This window comes from Temnothorax nylanderi, unplaced genomic scaffold, assembly GCF_030848795.1.
Source record: "Temnothorax nylanderi isolate EJ_2023f unplaced genomic scaffold, tnyl_v1.0 TNYL_tig0130_pilon, whole genome shotgun sequence".
Lineage (NCBI taxonomy): Eukaryota > Metazoa > Arthropoda > Insecta > Hymenoptera > Formicidae > Temnothorax > Temnothorax nylanderi.
Window position 1 is genome coordinate 149,930 of NW_027249192.1, and position 22,453 is coordinate 172,382.

The 22,453-nt window shown below is 34.2% G+C and overlaps 1 protein-coding gene across 1 annotated transcript in view; it reads right to left on the reverse strand.

Moving 5' to 3' along the window:
* Positions 1–2,592: 2,592 nt before the first annotated feature.
* LOC139776814 (C-type lectin 5) overlaps positions 2,593–22,453 on the reverse strand; it is a 30,021-nt gene continuing 10,160 nt past the window's right edge. The window contains exons 2-5 of the mRNA XM_071713769.1: positions 12,626–12,726; positions 10,619–10,813; positions 5,502–5,707; positions 2,593–3,079 (exon numbers count right to left, since the gene is read on the reverse strand). Coding sequence (XP_071569870.1) covers positions 2,921–3,079; positions 5,502–5,707; positions 10,619–10,813; positions 12,626–12,716 — 651 coding nt within the window. The 5' untranslated portion in view covers positions 12,717–12,726 and the 3' untranslated portion in view covers positions 2,593–2,920. The remainder of the gene's footprint in view (positions 3,080–5,501; positions 5,708–10,618; positions 10,814–12,625; positions 12,727–22,453) is intronic.

A 22,453-nucleotide genomic window follows, 5' to 3' on the forward strand; every position in this document is an offset into this window, starting at 1 on the left:
TTTGACATGTAAATCTTGAAATGAGATTATATAGCGTATAATCTCGTTTTAAGAATTACATGTCAAAGATAAAGATATTCTCTAAATAACAATGTTCTTTTATCTGTGTAGAGTTCACTATGGACAACCGAAGCTCCACCAACTTGCTTAGGGGAGACCGGGGCCTAACCGTCAGTTTTTTTTCGGTGCCGATTTTTAACAAGAAAATAAATAATTTAAGTTAAATGTGGTATACCACTGTAAAGAGTGAACCTTTAGCTACAAAATTTATTAAGGAAATTTTTATCTACGTCGCTTTGTTTAACCGGTATAGAGCAAAAACGACAACGGTGCAAAAATTGAAATCTCAAAAATGCCGGGGTTTAACCGTCATCCCCCCAGGGTTTATCCGTCACACTGCATTTTCAACACATATACATACATCTAATCCTGAAAAATGATAGGATACATTTTAATAATTGTTTTTTAAGAGAAAAATATAAAAATTTATTAAAAAATAATTGTTTCACTTAATCCATAAAACAATTTAGGCACGTGAATACAGAGGTTAACCAAATCGTAAACTCCCCAACGGCACGTCATATTGTCAACGCGGGCAACCACGGGGAACACGCGTGACGGCGTTCCGGTGCCATAGGATCAGCGCGGACCCTCGAGCAACCTAACCAAGCCGCGTTTCTCGCGGGGGAGCGATAAATAGCGACAGGGGGGTTAGAAAAGCTCGCGGTGGAGCGCGACCATTTTACCGACTCGACGGCGTCCTCGCGCCGATTCCTCGACGCGCCGACGACGACGACGACGACGACGACAGCCACGACCACCACGACGACGACGATGACGATAACGACGACGACGACGACGACGACGACGACGACGATGACCACCACCGACACCACCACCACTACAACGCCGGCGACAATGACGCCGAGACGATGCGGCGAACGCTGGACGATGCGGTCGCACGCGCGACTGTCACTGACACAACGACCAACAACGACGATCTACCGCGCGCGCGGCATGTCAACTCGCGCGGAAATCGCGGGATCTCAGAGCCGTGCCGTGCCTCGCCGTACCTCGCCGACGTGCCGTGAGCGCGAGCGATCTCAAAAACAACAGTCCGCCATCTTTTCGGTCGGCCAAAACACCCGTTTTGCGACGATACGTGCGTACTATTTCCCTCCTATACAAACTGACGCACGTGCAAGGGAAGACAGAATCACGCTCGAGGGAAACCTAACCTGAAATCGCCGTGAGCCGAAGTCGTGCGCCCGGCGCGCCACAGTGACGAGACTGACGGATAAATCCCGGGTGCTTACTGACGGATAGGCCCCAAGCACAAGTTTCAGGTTTGATCGCCCACGAAATATTAGACATCAACGATAATGAAAAAACTACACTGGATTCGTGTTCAGCATGCATTACTCTTTATAATCACGTACTTTGAGATTTGGAGAGCAAATATTATTGCAGATATTACAAAATTTCCACGCGCAGAAAATTTCACTTTCACCTTCCGAAAACACGTTTGCCCTCGTAAAAATCATAACACGGCAGATAACCTGCCGAAACTCCGTTGGTCACATGGGTACCATAAGCAGCGTTTACAATGTTAATAGCGAGTTCGCACAATATACAGGTTCCGAGATATTTGACTTGACGCTTCAACCCCGGCGACGGTTAGGCCCCGGTCTCCCCTACCCTATAGGGGATCTAAGAGTCTACACGTGCATTTACACATTGATGCTTTAAACGCAGAAATAAGAACAAAGATAGTTAGTGGAACTATTTATTCAAAATTCAATTTATATAAAATTTAAAAACTTAAATAAAATGTTTCATAATGAGTAAGAAGCTACTTATTTATGTAAATATAATATAAAACCTGTTATTTATAAATCAAATGCTCAATTTGCATTAATTGCGCATTTAAATGCGCGCATTTTGAACACACAATTAATGTAGTTTTGAAGCCAATGCAATTGTACGCGCATTAAAAGCACGTTATACGCGCATTGGCGCTCCTTGGGCTATTAATATAATTAAAATTAATATAATATATTGCAACTTTTGCAACATTATATTAATAATCAAACGTATAAAAAAGGGGGCATAAAGCCGTAACAGGGTGTTCGTGTCAAGTTATTTAATAAATAAAAGCTACAGACGTTTCGGCCAACATCTGGCCATCCTCAGTGTAGAAAATAACTAATTACAGAAATCTAACATTACAAACGAACGCATGGCACGCAATCTATCTGACATTTGTATCGCATTCTGAGTCTTAACGTGTAACGAAACCGAATGGTGCACAATTTATCTAAATTCGTATCGCATTTAAAGTCATTGGTGCGATCTGCATGGTGATAAGCCCTTTGGTGTTTTATTTAGGAAGCCGTGACATGTTGACGGTACCGTGGTTCGGTGCTGAGTGATATTATATATATTAATATATTAATATTATAATATATTGTATTAATATTAATATTAAATCTATATTTATTACGAAAATCCAATTCTGACTCGGATATCTATATACGAAACGTGGAAGAATATGATGGAACATGAATATAGGAGAAATGACAAGACTTTGAATACAAATGAAAAAATGCATTTATTCACGTACGAAAAGGATTACAAACAGAAATTATCAGAAATTTATGCGTATACAACACTAAATGCATTTACCGCCTACTTGGAGCTACCAATCGGTTTTTTTCCGCTTACGGTGAATTGCGCAGCACTACAATCGCGGCCCGTTAGAAAGAGAGAGAGAGAATATCGGTTAGTGCAAATTATAAATAATAAATGTACGACGAAGGGGAGAGTACGCAGTGCGCGTGAAATACCGTCGCGTTCAAATTATCGCACTCGATGCCCGATGGTGGTCCGCTCGCCCGAGTCCGTCCGCGGTCGAGTTCTTTCACAGACGGATTCCTGGGTTTCGGGACGCAACAAAGTTGAGAAGCTCGTCGCTGTCCTCGCACACGAAAGGCTTCACGTGGTGGCAAGCCACGTCGTGCCATTTGATGCCGTCATTGTAGAAGTTGTTTAAGATGGACAGGCAGGACTCGTCGTTACCCTGCAAATGTGCGAAATAATTAAGCCTCCGATTTTTAATTAAAGTTTCGTCTTCGAAAAGAAGACATACGTTACAATAACGCGTTTCGAGGGAGCTTTTCTTTCAAAGTTTTTGCTCTTGTAGTTTGGTATATGTTATCAAAATTACATCAATTTTAAGTTTAAAGAAATTATTAAATCAAAAATATCTTGATTTACTTAAGGGGATCCTGCAGCCGTATGATTTACCGACATTATCGTTTTTAGATGGATCTTTTAATTGGCTTTATAGAATTGCAAAAATCTTTTACAGAATTAAAGTCCGCACAAAAATCTAAGGTAACAAACGCGATTTTATATCAAAAACATCAAAAAATTAAAAATATTACTTATTGGGGCACATACAGCTGTCACCTGACGACAATATTTGCTTAAAACAAAAATTCTGCAGTTTATACATACATAATGTTTATCATCCTCCCTTGGGAAAACATGTAGGAATAATATCGTGCAAGTAGAAGTAAGATTCAATGCGTACAAAAAAAGATCCATCGAAATTTTATTTTAGTAATGCAAATACGGATGCAGGATGACAAGAAAAGCAGCAACAGTAGTTGCCGGATCTTGCGAGAGATGGCGAGCAATCGAACAAGGACAGATGTCATTTCGTTAGACTAAGACAGATATAGAGAAAACAAAATTAGAAAGGTTGACATTATCGACATCGAGAAAGTTCGCCTGTCACTGCAGGATCCCCTTAATCATTGAAAGGGATTATTTTACTACACAATTTTAAACTAAAAATAGAGCCTCTTATGTGAGTGTGAATATGCATTAAAATTTATATCTTTTTTTATACAATATTAGATAGTATAGAAAGCTTTCAAAAAGCAATGTAAAAATATAAAACTCTGAAACAAAGTATACTATGTCTTACAAGGGGAAGCCACGTACTTTGGGGGGTCACCGAATTGAAAAACGTTTTTACATAGTATAGTACTCTACCAGAAGAGTATTTGAGCAAAGGGATAGGGCGCAACGTTCAACCATTTCCGAGAAAAAAAGTGTAAGTGCACAATTACTATAACGTTGTCGACCCAAGTTCAATTCCTGTTCCTCGCATTTTTTTTAATTTTTTCATGCAATAATTGATTATTCGTGTAAAATAAAGTTAATATAATCAACAATTTTTGTTTTCTCTTTATAATTCGCATTTTCGAAAGGCAATTAAAAAAAATTTTTTTGAATTGCCTTTTGAAAATGCGAATTTGAAAGAGAAAACAAAATTATTGGTTACATTAACTTTATTTTACACGAATAAACAGTTATTACAGGAAAAACGTTAAAAAAAGTGCGAGGGACAGGAATTGAACTTGGGTCGACAACGTTATAGTAATTGTGCACTTACATTTTTTTTCTCCAAAATGGCTGAGCGTTGCGCCTTACCCCTTTGCTCAAGTATTCTTCTGGTAGAGTACTATACTATGTAAAAACGTTTTTCAATTCGGTGACCCCCAAAGTACGCGGCTTCCCCTTGTTAGTATTTAATATGTTTCTACAAAATATAAAAGACCAATGTAGATTAACTTCAATCTCGGTTTAACTTACTTTTTATCTTTTTCTAATTGTTAGAATTGTATATAAAATTGTATAAAATTGTAAAAGACCATCAATGTAGATTAATCTCGGTTTAACTCACTTTTCATCTTTTTCTAATTTTTAGAATTAAAAATTAGAAAAAGATGAAAAAAATAAGTTAAATTGGACTAATCTATTATACATTAGTAGAAATGGGCATAAGTGCACGATTTTAAATAGCTTTTATACCTAATTGATAGCGCGAGGTTACGAGAGCAAGACGCCGATAAAAATTATTAAAGGTTACATATATGACAGCGGCAATAAATCCGGAAATGCCAAAGTATACTTTCACTGTACCCTACGAGAATATAAATCGGAGTTTCACGGGGTCGGCGCTGAAGGAAAGCGCGCTGCGGAATCGGATGGCGCGTTCAGCGAGATCGCAACACGAGAAACTTATTCCTTTATTTCTCCAATTTATTTAAAATCTGCTTCAAACCATCTTATTTATATTTGCTAAAACGTGCGTGAGAGTGCCCGTTGTATCAGTCACATGTAACAATGATATCGAAGTACAGACTCTTGGTCGTACACGGGAAATGCGTTCCATATTATATAAATCCGTTATACGAGATTATACATATATATGGATTATGTATGCATATGGAAACACATATAATAGATGTAAGGTTTTATTATAAAAAATGTAAAATGATTATTAAAGATGTAGCAATAAAATATTTGTTATTTTACTTTAAAACAAACAAATATTAAAATTTTTCTGTTGTGTTGTACTAACCCGTGTTATATGCATGGGAGTCTACTGTATTTCGAAGCAAAGTCTATTAACAAGTAAACTCTACCTGTGCAGCTTCACGGTTGTCTGGCTGCGGTTGACCATATCCTCCAGTGTTGCTCCAGTCTCCGGAGTTACGCTGAGTCGTCGGTCCGATCTTGGCGCCAGAACCGGACCAGAACCATCCGTTAATGTTCTGGGGCTGAAGATCGGGTCGGTCGCAGCCGTTGAAGTTGCACTTACGGCCCGACGTCCAAATATATCTCACGTTTCCTAATCAAACGACAACACTGTTGTAATTTGCGTGGTAAAATTAAAAACTCCTACTTTTATTCAATTAACATTAACCGGGCTTAATTATAACGTACGCGGCAATGAGATATCTGCTGGGATGAAAAAAGAATATTTTCGGATGATGCAAGAGATTTTTATGTAGACCCGTGGGGGAAGTAATTAAATTTCCCATTGTCTGACAAAAATGGTGAGGTAAGTTAAATCGTAAGGTTAACGACCTTTCAATCTCTAAATGATAGCTCGCGATGCATTGATTATCTTTACTCGGACGTCCGCATCACTGTGACCGCAATAGGAGAACTTCGTTCCTTAACTATAAGATTATCCAAAATGTGACAGTAAAATTTAAATGAGAATCGAGGAAGCGCGGATAAATAGCTATCATTTTCTTAATAAGGCCGGATGTCTTAATCAAATAATGTCTTATTATCCGAATAATAGCTCGAACAACCTCGTATAAAATGTCACGTCCAACTTGATATTATCATTAAGAAAAAATACCGATTCACGTATCTCTAACCCGTATAATAATACGTGATATAATTGGTTTGCGATATTAATCTTTTACGTTTATATACTGAGACATTCATGTGAACTATTGCTTATATAAGTATCGTACAAACTATTGTTCAAGCAAACTGAAAACTTTCATTTCTTCAACTTTTTTTCGAACAAATATTAATTATTTGATTAAATTTTCTTTCCTTGGTATTATATAGTAATATAATTTTAAAAATATAGAGAAAGGAATGGTAAAATTGTAACTGTTAATAAATTAATCCAAAATTTATTAATCAAAGTGTTCGGTATTTGCGATTATAATTAAATACATAGTAAAATAATTATGGTTGGGATTCTTATTTCTATAGTTACTAGTATTATTGCTATAATACCAGTAAAAATAACTAATGCATAAAGTAATTATATGCAGAGATCTATCAATTATAGTCATTTTTATCACATTTATAGTAATATATTTATAGATTTACTATACATAAATCACAGGTTATAGTATATAAAACCATGTATTATATATGGTTAAATGCATGTTAAAGCTGTGACAACAATAATATAGAATGGAGTCAGTTATAATTCTCATTGTTAAAATAACTATAAAAGTGTAGTTGGCACCGAAAATAACTAAAAATTATAGTGAAGTTGTAGTAACTGCACTTATTTTTTTTCTCTCGGTGTATATAAATTTATACGCGAAACACTTTTTAAATAATTCTGCCGAAACCGTGCAAATCTGCATTCGGCATTCGTGTGCGCGCCCGTATTAGCGCAGATATTTTCTGACGATAAATTACTTGAATAAAGAGCGAGTTTGGAGTCGCACTGAGAGAAAAATATTTGGTATTTGCGTAAAATAATTATTTTACTATGCAATTACAGTCGCAAATATCAAATATTTTTCTTTCAGTGCGGCATCTAACAATAAGTAATGCGATTGTTCTTCGAAGTTTTCGCGCATCCGAGCCTGCAGAATTTCGTGCGAATTAATTGAGATAAAACGCAGCGATTCTAAGCTCGTCGAAGGCATCGAATCCACGTTTCATCATCGTCCTATTAAATGCCATGAATTAAGGACGTTCTCCGGTCCTTATACTAGAGAAAATCGATTTTCTTAGGATTTTCTTGAAACTGTGAATATACGTTAATTTAGGTGTGCTTTATGCGTGGTATAAATTTCAGTACCTCTTCCGGTATAAAAAATAAAGATATTGAGCCTCAAAGTTTCAAAAAAAAAATTTAATTTTAATTTTTTTTAGTTTTGGCATTTTTTCCTTATAGAACTCGACGAGAGGAGCAACTTTGGTCCTCTTGGCCAACCTCGTATCTCTTACCGTTTGGCCTGGAAAACCTTTTCATTAGTAAAAGTTGAAACTTTGAGGCTCAGTATCTTTATTTTTTATACCGGAAGAGGTACTGAAATTTATACCACGCATAAAGCACACCTAAATTAACGTATACTCACAGTTTCAAGAAAATCCTAAGAAAATCGATTTTCTCTAGTATAAGGACCGGAGAACGTCCTTAAGCTTCTCTTAACACTTCCTTATTGTATCTTGATAGATCTATCTGCGGTTTCCTGTGGCACGCGAAATCAGCTTTCCATCCGATAATTAAACGAGTCGCGTCCGCATCTGCGTTTGTCGCATAATATTACTAACGCGTTTATATATTACTAATTATTGGTTAATTTGATTAATAATTTTGGATTAATTTATTAACAGTTACAATTTTACCATTCCTTTCTCTATATTTTTAAAATTATATTACTATATAATACCAAGGAAAGAAAATTTAATCAAATAACTAATATTCGTTCGAAAAAAAGTTGAAGAAATGAAAGTTTTCAGTTTGCTTGAACAATAGTTTGTACGATACTTATATAAAGCAATAGTTCACATGAATGTATGATAGGTATATATAAATTATTAATTAAATAAGAAATTAATTAGAAGTCATTACTTGGAAGTTAATGAGAAAAGAAAGCGAAAGAGACAATTGAGGGAGACCGCGTATAGAATCTCAATAAGAATTATCATATAAAAGTTATATATACCTACACAATAAACATAGACAGTGTCAAACAAAGAATATAAAATCTTCTAAAAATAACGAATGCAAATAAACAATTACAAGAATCAGCAATCTTGATAAAACTTATCGTAATAGATAATATCGTGTTATATTTTCGAATATTAGATTTTCGAAATTTAAAACTTGTTTTAAGCTAATGAATTGCACTATATTATTTATTATTAACATTTAGATTGCCGCTAAAATTGATCTATGGTGTCGACCTGTCAGAAAAATCGGAGTTTTTCATATCATGCACTATATATTTTATGTGTTTCGACATTGCCGGCTTCGAATCTACGTTGAACGGCGTAATAGCCGCTTTATTAGTGGCAACAAACGTCTCGTTATCGCCGACGACTCGCGAGAATCTCCAGTCTCGGAAGACAAATCGTTAAATTGCAGATACCTACATAAAGTCCCTTTCACGTCAGTTCCTTTTTCTGAGCGGGGCATCAAGCGGTCAAGTGAAAGTGACCCGCTTCGCCGAGTATAGGGGCACGCGCGCGAGCATCATAGTCACCCGCGAATATAAATTGCAATTCGAATTCTTCGCCGAGCAGCCGGCAGTGCCGGCACAGGATCAGACGGGGTCGTAAAGAAGTGACGAAGAGAAATGACGAGCAGTCACTGTCATTGCGCCACCGAATTCGCGGACGCGCCTAATCGGACTCTACCCATCCCGCGAGACTTAATCCCGCGCGGCGAGATGTTGTGCAATCGGGTCTTAAATTGACCGAGGAAGATCCGCTTTTACTTCTCACGCGCTCGGCGCGGCGTCATCTACTTTGTCAGACTCGCAGGATCCTGTCTAGGTATTGCGGCGCGAAAATTTCCCTCGCGGACGAAGCGCAAAGTTAGCGACGTTAATGAGATTCCATGTCACTCGCGCCTCTCGAATTTCTGACGCGGATTCTGAAAAGAATGGCGAGATTGCGACTAGCGAGTTTCACTACGATGGAGCTTGAAGTCCGCTTGAGGTGCTCTTGGAGAAAATTGCGAAATATGGAAAATATCGATTATACTGGATCGCGTTCATAATTGAAAAAAAAAATAGTTTTGCGTCTACTAAGCGCGTGGACTTTGTTAGTAAATTATATAATAATGATATATGTGTAAATTTGAATTTCTGAAAAATTTACTGTGTTTTGCAAACTAATTGACTTGCATGAATTATGTCGATAGTTTTCCGGCAGTCTCCATTTTTTTTTTGTGGATGACGGGTTAAAGCTGACATCCACGGTTAAAGATGACATAATCATGCAGTGATAGTGCGCTTTGTATTTTCACAGAGTACAAATCGCGAGAAGAGCGCAAACATTTCATTAATACGACATTGACACACTTCGGATTATGAAATCTTTAATCGAGTCGAGCGCAAAATCAATTAATTATTCCTTAATCTTTACGACTTATCGGCGATCTGAGTGTTCTTGAAGCGCGTCTTCACGGATGTAAAAGGATAGATCAGAGTAGCGATCAAACCTTTTACAGCAGTAGTTAATAGCCGAGAATAATATCGCGTTGTATTATTTTCCTTCTCTAATTTAAAAAATACTTAACAGGTCGTCGATGGATCGAATGTAATTTTCTTAATGTATCCTAATGTAATTAACTTAATGTTATAGAACAGGATACATTTTATTATAAAGTTCATTTTTTATTTTGTTCATTGCGACTTATTTTAAGATTATAATCAAGTTTTAATTGTTACACTGAAGAAGATCTAGAACTTAAGACCGAAACGTCTGTAATTTGTATCTATATTAAAGTCACTTTTTTGTATTTTATATCTCTCGTTTTAACAACGGCGTTTTGATCTTATATTTTAAATTTTATTTTTTATTTATTATTGTAAACACACTATTATCGAAGAGCAGCATGATAAAAATTCTGTCAGTAATTTTAATAAATTAAATGACAAGAGTTCTGTTAATTACTTTCAAAAAAGTTTAATTCGCATAGAATCATATATTTTTAATTGCTTATGACTGATGGAAACTAGTCACGCTTGAATAATTTTCTTAAGATAGCATATATCAAAAGCCATCAGGGAGAATTTGTCATTAAAGCTTGACGTGACAGTGATTGGCTACCTGTTACGTGAAAAATAATAACCGACGATTAAATCTACCATTTATCAATTCTCGACTAACCCTGATCATCGAAATCAGCAAATCGCGCGCCTTTTCTCAAACAGAACTTTTATTCACTAAGAGGATTATGTAAGATTGCAAATCTTCATACGGAATCAAAGTGCGAAACTGACGAAGAGTCAGTAGATCTGTCCCTGTCATCGCTCACCTCTCGCTATTCTCTGCTTGATGAATTCGTTCTCCTGAGGGGTCTCCAGGGATACGGCGTCCATACAATGACGACGGCAGATATTGCGAGCATCCAGCCAGTCCACCTCGAGATTCCTGGTCGGCTGATGTTCCCAGCTGAAGAAGTACGAGTGTACGACTCCCCTGCCATCCCTGTATGTCGAATGACGAACGCCTGAAAAACGAACACAATAATCGATTATTAATAATATCATTAATCGCATCTCATCATCTGACAATTGACTCTGCTAGATGTGACAAGTTTGTTGTCAATTCGTAGAAATCTATTACAACGAAAGAGATATGAAAGTCTCTCATCTATTGTCGAAATAAATTTAACATGGTTCATCTATTTATTTAACCCTTAAAGGCTACATAGTCCATATATAAATTCAGCTTAGGTATCTTTTATTCGACCCAACTGGCCAACTTTATTTGACAAAACGCTACGTTTCGACCGTGGGTTTCGATCCTTTTCAAGCGTCACGGATACAAAATTATTAATTAGTTAAGCATAATGCCTGCTACGCCACATCTAAAAAATAATTTGTTCGTTGAGGATTATAGTATACAAATGGACGTTGAAACGGCATATTCAGTCGTTCTATCGTCAAAAGAACTTGTCAGGTCGGAGATGTTACTGCTAATTACTGCCCACGGTCGAAACGTAGCGTTTTGTCAAATAAAGTTGGCCAGTTGGGTCGAATAAAAGATACCTAAACTGAATTTTTTCATCTACTGGCGATATAATTCTCAAATTTGCTGTCCATATATAAACCTCGCATATGGACCTTTGATCGCGTATAAAGCTGGATCTAATCAACCAAATCTTAAAGAGTTATACATATGAAATAGGGGTAGAAAAGACTGAAGAATATAATAGAGTTAAAAAAATTGCCAATAATTAATATTAAATTGTCCAAAAATTGTCAATTTTTGAAGAGTCTCAAGTAAATGATGATTGGGATTCTTATTTTTATAGTTATTATTACTAAAATATAGTGAAAATATTAGTATAATATAGTAAAAACCTATATGCATAGATCTTTTAATTATGGTCATTTTCATCATGTTTATAATAGTATATTTATATTATAGACTTACTATACATAAAACACAGGTTATAGTGTATAAAACCATTTGTATATATTTTAATGAATGCATATTAACCCTTAGCTGGCACTGTGGGGTATTAAACGCCCCAGTCTAGTTTAGCTCTAATTTAAGCCCGCCTATAGTACGAAAATGGTACTAAAAAATGGAAGAGTTAAAATATAAGAGTTATGAATTTTTGAGTGAAAAATTGTATTTTTCATACTTAATATTACATTTTATCAAAATAACCTATGACATTTGTTAAAACAACATTCAAAGACTATCTTGGAATTTTTTTAAGTAAAAAAAATCAATAGGTTCCTCGCAGCAAGCATTTTAGTGGTGGGGTCTAAAACGACCCCAGTGTACCAGCTATGCGATTCTGGTGAAGTGTGCCAGCTAAGGGTTAAAACTATGACAACAATAATGTAATATATTGAGTCAGCTATAATTTGCATTGTTAAAATTACTATAAAAATGTAGTTGGCACCGAAAATAACTAAAAATTATAGTAAAATTGTGGTAACTACAACTATTTTTTTCTCGCAGTGTATACATACATTCATACAAATATCTCAAAAAAAAAACTCGTTAAATAAAGCTGTCAAGCGATTTCAATTCGTATCGCAAAGTCGCACTTAATTATAGAAGATCATAAATGGAGCAAATCCTACGCGCAATTATTTGATGAGTAATGCAAGCCAATTTACACAAAAGCGCGAGTTACGACACGACGAACGTATTCTAATGAATGAAGAGTATCCTGCAATCATTCCCTTTTTCTTTCTCATTCTGTCTTTCTCTAACTACAGTTTCCAGCGATTTTTCACATAGTTAACCGTGCAGCCGCTAAGTTAGAGCGCGATTACGAAATGTCGTTGGAAATACTTACGGTTCGCGCAACTTCGTGGGTCAGGCAAGGCTAAACGACGTTGGGCACTCACGGCGACAACGCCGAGGAGGAGCAAGTAGATGGCCCTCATACTCCCGGACCTTGAACAGAAGAAGAGAACGTTCGTTTATAAGCGAATTACGCAACATGTGTTAGCATCAAATCTTTGGGCGATTTATTGGTGGATTTAATGATGTAAAGTAAACAGTCGTTTAGGGTTCCCCTCTGGACGCTAAAAGGTCTTCGAATAATTCTATAAACATGTAGCTATTTATTTCGTAAAATATTGTAATATTATGAAGTTTCACAAATTAAAATTTCACGTCTTTATCTGTATTTATAATATTCTTCCTTCATTTTATATTTTTGTCAAAGTAAGAAGTGTCTGATTATTGATGTAATTTAAAAAATATCATAAATGCAGATAGAGACGTGAAATTTTAATTCGTAAAACTTATTCATAATATTATAATATTCTATATAGAATCACTACATTACTCTACACAGAATTTCTAAATGTGAGTGCTTCGAATTCTAAACCCATCGCCTCTAGACAAAATGCGATCGTTAATCAACGCGATGCCGCAATTTCGTGTAACGCGCGTTACATCCGCGATGCAACGTGCCTGAGAGTGCATTCATGCATACGCTTAACGCAACGTGAGTGAGAATCATCACGATTATTACCACGAAGACACATTCTGAAAAGCTGCATGTAAAACTCGAAAAATTACACTGAGAAAAAAGTGTTTGGGATTTGCGACTAATTGCATAGTAAAATAATTATAGTTCAGGTTCTTATTTTTATAGTTATTATTGCTATATAATATTAGTAAAAATACCTAATGCATAAAATAATTATATCCAAAGATCTTTTAATTGGTTATTTTCATCATATTTATAGTAGTATATTTATAGACTTACTATATAGAAATCACAGATTAATGAATAAAACCATGTATAATATAATATATGGTTGAATAAATGCATGTTAAAAAAACTATGACAACAATAATGTAGTATTGAGTTCAACTATAATTCACATTGTTAAAATAACTATAAAAATGTAGCTGGCACCAAAAATAACTAAAAAAATTATAGTGAAACTGTGGTAACTACAACTTTTTTTTCTCTCACAATTAGTGTATGCACTTCAGATACATCGTGAAAATATAATAAAGTTCTTCTAAAAACCAGCTTTTGAAAAAAGCAAATTAATGTAAATGATATAATAAATCTATAATACATTTTTTTACATTTAATAATTAATTTATTAATATTATGTATATATATATATGATATATCGATTAAAACACGTATTTAGAAATTAATCTTACAATAAGAAGCCATTTCGAAGAATCTGTCGCTAGAAAGAAGAACACACGTGTTCTAAATTCAGAAGAACAAAAGAACTCCCACACTTGGATAATAACAAGACTTCGTACTACTTTTTTTGTGTAATCTGCGCGGCGTAATTATGCGAGTATTAAAACTTCTTCAACTTTACGAAGTTTCGCGTATTTGTAATCACGAGAAAATCAGTTTCTTACTCATTGCAACGTTTAGTTTCGCTTGTTGGAAAATATACCGAAGATATAATTAGAAATTTAAGCCTAATGGAAAGCCTTGACAACAGCAGCTCCAACATACATGCTTTTATGCAAATGCTGATTACGTACAATTCAGGGCACTCAACAGAAATACCAAGCCACGTGTCGTACACCGAGGTAGTATTATGGAATCCTCAAGAAAGTCGACAATTCTTTGAAACGGGAACGCTGAACATTTGCCAACGGCATTGAGTGTGTTCAGCAGTTCGAGGTTACGGGGTTACAAGGCTTTTATGATGCTCGCATGCGCTGAATTTGCAACCAATCCTATTATTAAAAATTTTTTTACGATCTTTGCGGATTTTTTATGTAATTTTTATTGCCCGAATTATATGAAGGAGGAACTGATGAATTTACAATTAAACAACGAATTAAATTTAGGAATTTGACATTAAGACGTACATATATTTTTTCTGTGAGATATTTTTAAGGAAATATTTATAAATTATTATTAAAATATGGAACGTAACTTTCAATTAATCAGCGTTTCAACTCGATTCAGTTTTAAAACAAAACAAAACGACCAGCTAGCGGATCGAATTATAACTTCCAGATTGATCTCGTGCAATATATACGTAAGTGTTGACGCTTCGTGGATGGTTTTACTGATGACTGTCATCCATCACCAGGACAAATGCGAAGCGAACCACTTTCTAGGAGAGCGACACGACAAAGCCGTTAGCAAAACGCATTCATAGAGCAAGCGAATAAAAACCTTTCTATAGTTTCCCCTAATCATTGTCCCGATTGCCAATCTTCGGTTCGGAAAGCAATCAACAGTACTTTGCTCGGTTTTAAAAGCTGTCGAAGAAAAACGAGCCGTGTGTTTTCTCGCAATCTTTTAATTTATTTAACCTAAATAGATGTGAATGTGCTTTCAAGGAATCCTTCAAAGAACAATGCTTTCACATCAAATACATTTGAACTGAATAAAATAAGGAAACGTGATTAATTTCTTAGCTGCATTATTAAATTAAACTCGTTTTAATAATTTATAATATTAAACTTGTAATAACGTAAATAAATATGAACTTAATTAATAATTACTTAAATAAATTATTTATAATATTAAACTATATACTATTAAATATTGTTTTAACAATTTGATGAAGTTCAAGTAAAATTAAAACCTTTTTTTTCTTTTTTTAGATAGTCGTAAGAATGACTGATTTTATCTATGAAGAAAAACTTCAATTTCCAGTTAAATTTTCAAACAATTACTAATTGGAAGTAAAGATTATCGAGTTAAATGAAAGTTGGCGTAAAGAATACTAGCAAAAGTTAAATGCTGAATTATTTATTATTTATTATCTAGTTTAACAAACTCGTATCTCTGACATAAGTACTCCTCAAGAATAGTGTACGGTGATTTGAACTCGCTAAATGTATAATTCAACAGCATCCATATTCATCAGTCATCATACATCAAAGACCCGCGACTCCTTCTTTTACTATACTGCCAATACATTACGAAGACAATGAGCGGTTTTTCGTCGCCGAGATATACAACTCGACGCCAACGTGAAGATAAATAGCTTTTTCGCATTATAATAATCATTAATATTTACATGACATTGATGACAAAACGCGCCCATAAGGACAAGGGAATCATGATCCAACCAATGCAGTTAAATCTCTCGGAATGTGTTAAGGCAACCCTGGTGAAAAAAATTCATATTTTCTCGGAATGTTTCTAAGAATTTCTCATATTTTAGATTTATAAAAAATTCTGAAAAAATAAGATGCCAAATTTTTCAGATACTTTCAAAAATAATTGCATGAAAATTTTCGGAATATTTCCGTATTTGTATGGTAAAAATTTCTGATAAATTGCGCGGATTTTCTTATATTTCTTATATTTATATTTAATTTCTTATATTCTTATATTTAAAAAAGATATGAAATTTACAACACATTTATGATACCACGGTAAATAAAATTTACAAACTGGGTATCTGAAATAAAAATTCTTGCACTTGTATAGCTAAATTCATACACGAACATGAATTTCAATCACTGATATGAAATTTAATACACATAACATTGAATATTAAAAACCCGTTTAAGATTTTTTGGAATACGCAAGGTAATAATACAAATTTTTGATTGAAAATGAGAACATTTTCATATAAATTTATTTTTAACAAACAAAGCATTGGAAATACAATACGACTTTGGATTTTAATTGCGGCGAACTGAAAAATACGATGCACTCGAAATTGAATATTACGATATGCGTAATTTTTCTTTACAACAATTGTCTTTTGAAATTGCAAAGCGCGAATGGAAACAAGAATTCATATATATATTTCATGGTAAAATCCATAATCATACATGAATCGTTATACGTAGTATTGAATTTGTACAGACAATACGAAATTTGGATCTCATATAACCTAAATGTAATGAATAAATCCAATTTTTGCATTGCAATAAGAAAAAAGTGGAGAGCCATAGATCGTAGGCCGTAAAAAGACCCCGCACAAAACCAATGAAAAAGTATCCCCAGTCAAATTGGCCCAGTCAAGTTTTAGTATGATGACCCACTCGGCATGTTATGTTGCTGAAATATTGAAATATTCGGAAACAATGCAGAAACACTTCATTAACATCTCACTTGCAACTATGCATCTAAAATATTTCAAAAATGTACCTACACCATGTTTTTTGCAATATTGCATTAACAATATGTCTGAAATCTTTCAGAAAGTTGTTTACAATATTTATAAGTTTCTGTAATATTGCAAAAAAATATAGCAGATGCAATATTTCAGAAACATTTCCAAAGCACTACAAAAGCACTATTACCTTTACTTTGCACGAATAATATTTCTGTAACATATCAAACGCAACACCGCATCTAAAATACCTGTGAAAAATCTCCGAAAGATTGCGTCGGTAATGAAAAATTGAATTGCAGGCAGTGAATTTTCTACAATATTGCGGGAGAAATATTGCAGATGCAATGGTTTAGAAACATTTCTGATACATGATAAAACTATTATCACGTTTGCATTGCACGCGTTATATTTTTGTATGTTTTACATACAACATTGCATTTGTAATATTTCCGAAAAGTTGCTGACAGACTTTAGAACTTATAAAAAATTAAATTTATTATTATATAATTATTGCATTTTTTCTCTTTTATTTAGAATTTTCTGATATTCCAAATTTTGTCATATGGCATTTTTAATATAAAATATAAAATATTTAATAATATTTAATATAAAATAATATTCGACGCTGACTGGCAAAAAAGATTTATTCGTATATCTGTATTGTTAATATTGTTATGCGATAGTTTTATGCTCACCAAAATAAGCAAGTATAAGAAAGAAAGAAGCGTCAGAGTCAGAGGATCACCACTACCCTGTTCGAAAATGTTCATCTGACAAGTAGGTTTTTTCATGTTTTTCCTACAAAGTATATTCCAAAGGATAGGTATATAATGTAATGAGAATAAAGGAAAAAGTACCGGAAATGGACATAAGTTCAACTTGTATTTAATTGACAAAGTAGGTTAAGCTAAAATAGGCAGGAACTACAATGTATATAGTAAAATAATAGTGTATTTATATGAGTTAATAAATTATCCTCGTTAAAAAAAAAAACTACCCTGTTCGATCATCGATGTCAAGCGACAAGGCGCCGGTATACTACTTGGATGGGTGACCGGTTGAGAGAGCGGATTTCTTCGGACAAACGCGCGACGGCTATACGCACATATACGGCTTAATATATTTTTTTTTGTTCCGGTAATAAAATATTTTATTTTTCACATATCAACAAATAGTTTTTGCGTCAGTAAGAAAATTTTGTTTGCTAATACGAAACATTTTTTTAGTGTAAAATGTATTTGAAACATCTCTGAAGTGTTTCCGCAATATTTCGTAGATATATTTGAGAAATACTTCATAACATTGCCGAAATCTTTCAGCATGGTCGCATTTGAAATAATTGCGGACATTGAAACATTGCCGAAATGATGTAGAAATGGTCGTGAAAAATTTCTGAAATATTAATGAAAGATGTAATATTTCAAATGGAATTTTGCAGAAATGCCTTTAAAATATTACATGCCGAGTGGGGAAGTTCAGACTGTCCTGATCAAAAAGTCTCAATGACTGCAAGTTCAGAAAATGTCCAGTTTCCGAGATACTTGGTCTCAAAGTTTTGAAATCGACGATGACGATTCATGAATGAAAGAAAAATCATCGTCGATTTCAACACTTTGAGACCAAGTATCTCGGAAACTATGGACATTTTCTGAACTTGCAGCCATTGAGACTTTTGATCAGGACTTTTGATCAGGACAGTCTGAGCTTCATCATACTAAAACTTCACACTGTGTTAAAAAAATCTGTATTAAAAATAATATAAAAATGTAGGAAGTTTTTATGCAGATACCGTACATAAAATTTCAAATACGAAGTTGAAAATTAAAGGAGTGGTATTTCGAAAATAAAAGTATCGAGCAGTAATATTACTATGCTCATCTATTTGAAAATTCATATACCTGTAAAGGAATTTTGATCTTTAAGCATATTTAAATTAAGAAAGGGTTTTCTAATTTTTATGAACATGAACTTAATTTAAATATACTTAAAGATCAAAATTCCTTTACAAGTTTCTGATTTTTCAAACAGATGCGCATAGTAATATTACTACTCGTTACTTTTATTTTCGGAATACCACTCCTTTAATTTTCAACTTCGTATTTGAAATTTCATATACGGTATCTGCATAAAAACTTCCTACATTTTTATATTATTTTTAACACAGATTTTTTTAATAGTGTAGATTTCTGCAAAGATGTGTTGGCGGGAAAAATCTGAACTATTTTATTATTACTTTGTCTGAGAAACTTTTCTGAAAAACGTTCCAATTACATAAAAAAATCTTAAAAATTCTGAGAAAGTCTAGAAATTTTCATAGAAATTCTGATTAATAATATGAAAAATTCTGAGACATTTTGCCACCAGGGAATGTAAAATCATCCACCGTACATTTTCCTATTCTTATTCAGCTTGCGCGATAGAGCGACATCCTCCGACAACCCGTATCGTTTTCTTTGTGCGCAGCCGCTAATTAAGAATGGAATCGTAAGAATTATTGTGCCGCCGTAATTAACGTACCATGTGACGTGACGGCATACACTGCATCTATTAAATGTATATCGCGTGAAATGGAGTGCCCAGATTGAAAGTTAATAGCTCACTAGAATAGAGGTTGATGGGTTATGAGAGCTGCAGGCAATATTTAATGAGATAAAAACCGTGAATATAATGGTCGATTCTGGCGAATGAGACCGGAGAAAGGATACAAACATACAAAGTCGAGTAAAGAATACATCGAATACATTGAAGATAAGACTGATGTTAACATCTTTTTCACGTATCCATCTTAATTAATATTTACTATTTACTTTCGCTCCATAATTTTACTTTTAAAACTCTTAAATCGGAGAGCCTTTCTTCTTCATACAGAGTTGAACTAATATTCCGGAAAAAATACTCCATCTTTATATTTTATTATTATTACCATATTATTTCCATATATTTTTCATATAATCTTTATATTTTATTATCATTACCATATTGTTTTCATATTAGTATATTTTTCAAATAATATTGAATATGGAAAAATTGAAGTTTTAAAGACTGACGTTAAAAATAGCAATTATGCCGTATAATTGGTAATAATTGAAAATGTTTATCAAGATTACAGTTCTAACAAGAAAATATGTGCGTACTGAATGTAATGACGTACATCGCAATTTAAAGAAATATCCACTCTAATTTAATCCTTTCATGCCACGCTTCTTTAGCAAGCTAATTGATTGCATTTATCTTTCGTATACTTTTACAAGCATACTTAGAAATAAAACTATTAAATACTCGTCAATGTGTACTCTTTGTCATGAAATTTATGTAATCCCAGCAGGTAAAGGAATTAATGATGTTTTAATAAAACATTATTAAGCTTCTTCTCTCCATGTCAACTCAATCTTCTCATAACATTGACATAATCAACAATTGCCGAGTGATCCTGGCGAGTAATTTCTTTTTTGTTGGCGTTACAAAACTCCCTCGGTCGTTGCATCACGCGAACTCTCGTCACTTGACACTCTTGACAGTCTTACATCAACGGTTCGTGTTCTCGGCTATCTCGATACTTCACCGAGGCGACATGTGCATAAGATATCATAATTTTCCGATGAGAGACATTGAGAGAATATATTCTCGACGCAAATGCGCCATGGATTTGGTTGCTAGATCCAGTCTGGTTGTGCAAAATCCCTTGCGAAAGAGCTTTTCTATTCGCGAGCACCTCATTAATGTGTCCTCGCTATGCTCACCTACGCAATTTTCCTCTCTGAAACGCGTCTCCTTTCAAAAGCAGCCATTTTCCTTTTTGCGCTTCACACAATGCAGCTTCGACGCAATCAATATTTTGTGATCAAAGGGTATATTTACAAAGCATTTTACTTTACGTCACGCAATTCATGCGATTTAGAACCAAAATTAAAGTGAAAACTAAAAATTAGTTGATTAATTTAAAAAATATATACATTTTGAATTATAATTTTATATATCTATAATATATATATATTAAATTAAAAAGTTGTAGCTAATAAACTAATAAGCTAATAAAAATGCATTAATAAACAGGGACATCATTTTGAACATATTTTATAATTTAATTAAAATTTATTTTTCTTTTTTACTTTTAATAAAATTGTTGTCCTTCTGAATGGTCTCATTAACCTTAATATTATCCCTTTTTTAAGTAAATTTTTTGAAGAAGCGTTTCCGTACTTAATGTTTATATTAGGAACTTTTTTGTTCTAAATTCAATTTCTTATAAGACCTTGAAGTTTTATTCACCTAACCTGGAACGCCCTGTATACATATATAAAGATAAAATTCTCGACTTCGTCTACATCTCAAATAATAGTGTACACATAATTCCACTTATTTTTTCTATAAATATATTTACATGTTTACAAGATACGAGTAATGAAATGACATAAAAAATCAAAGTCAAGTCGAATCAATACTCGTGCCAAAGTATACGAAAACACGGCAGCAAAATGCTAATTTTTCGCGAACTCGTGTGTACGCGTGAATACATCGCAATACGCGACACGCATAATCCGCGACACGATCGTTAAGTAACTTGTGGATGATACACGGGGCACGTTTGAGAAAATAATAAAATTAGTTGGCGCCAGTTGGGGTCCAGTGACCCCGTGATCACATAGGCTGCTGCATTCTTTACGCGTCGATCGGTTCGCTCGTTAAGATTAATTACAACGTTGCTCTTCCGTATATAACTAAGAATAGTTCCTAATCGAATTTATATCTTAACTAAAAGTTACACACGCCCGTAACGCAGTCTAGAATAGGAATTATAGTTCCTTGGCTTCTTACAGATCTAATCATGCCGCTGTAAGTAGCTTCTAACCGAGACTCTTCTCACGTACATTATCGTCTCTCATTGCATCCAAATGCGGAAGCCCCCGACGACGTTACAATGTATCGCTATTATATAAAGCAACGGCTAATTAATGTAATTATAAGGTAACCACTAATTCATTGTTGCGCGTCATTATATGTTGCTCCTCGCAAATCGCGAGACAGGACATTTCGTCGGTTCTTTAAAGGTAGACGGAGGTGTTACGTAAAGGCAATTAAATCATTGCCTTTATGTACAATAATCATCAGGGAGGACGGAACTAGATTTAGCGGTCGCTGAAAATTACTCAATATTATTTCATTTGTCACTTTAGCAAGGCATAACTTTGTAGAATATAATTACGTCTTTCTTCGGGCACCTTTTTATCAAGAAATAGGCAGAGAGAAGTATATATTTCAAAGAGTGAAGCTTATGTCAAATTACACTGAGAAACCCATTTTGTTGAATCAACTAAAATTATATCCAACCAAAGATTTTAGTTGATTCAACAAAATGGGTTCCTCAGTGTACGAAACTATTTGGGCTTCTTGTTTTGAGACTGAAACCAGAGTCAAAATGTAGGACGTTATAATTTTAAACAAGCACGTATAAAAGCGTAATAAAATTGTATATTAATAAATCATAAATATAATAAATACAGTAAACATCGTAGATGATCTTATGAAATGGGTACAAATGTGATGAGATTGAGAGACAATGTCAGTGCGCGCCGTTCAGGATCAGCGACTTAGAGAGG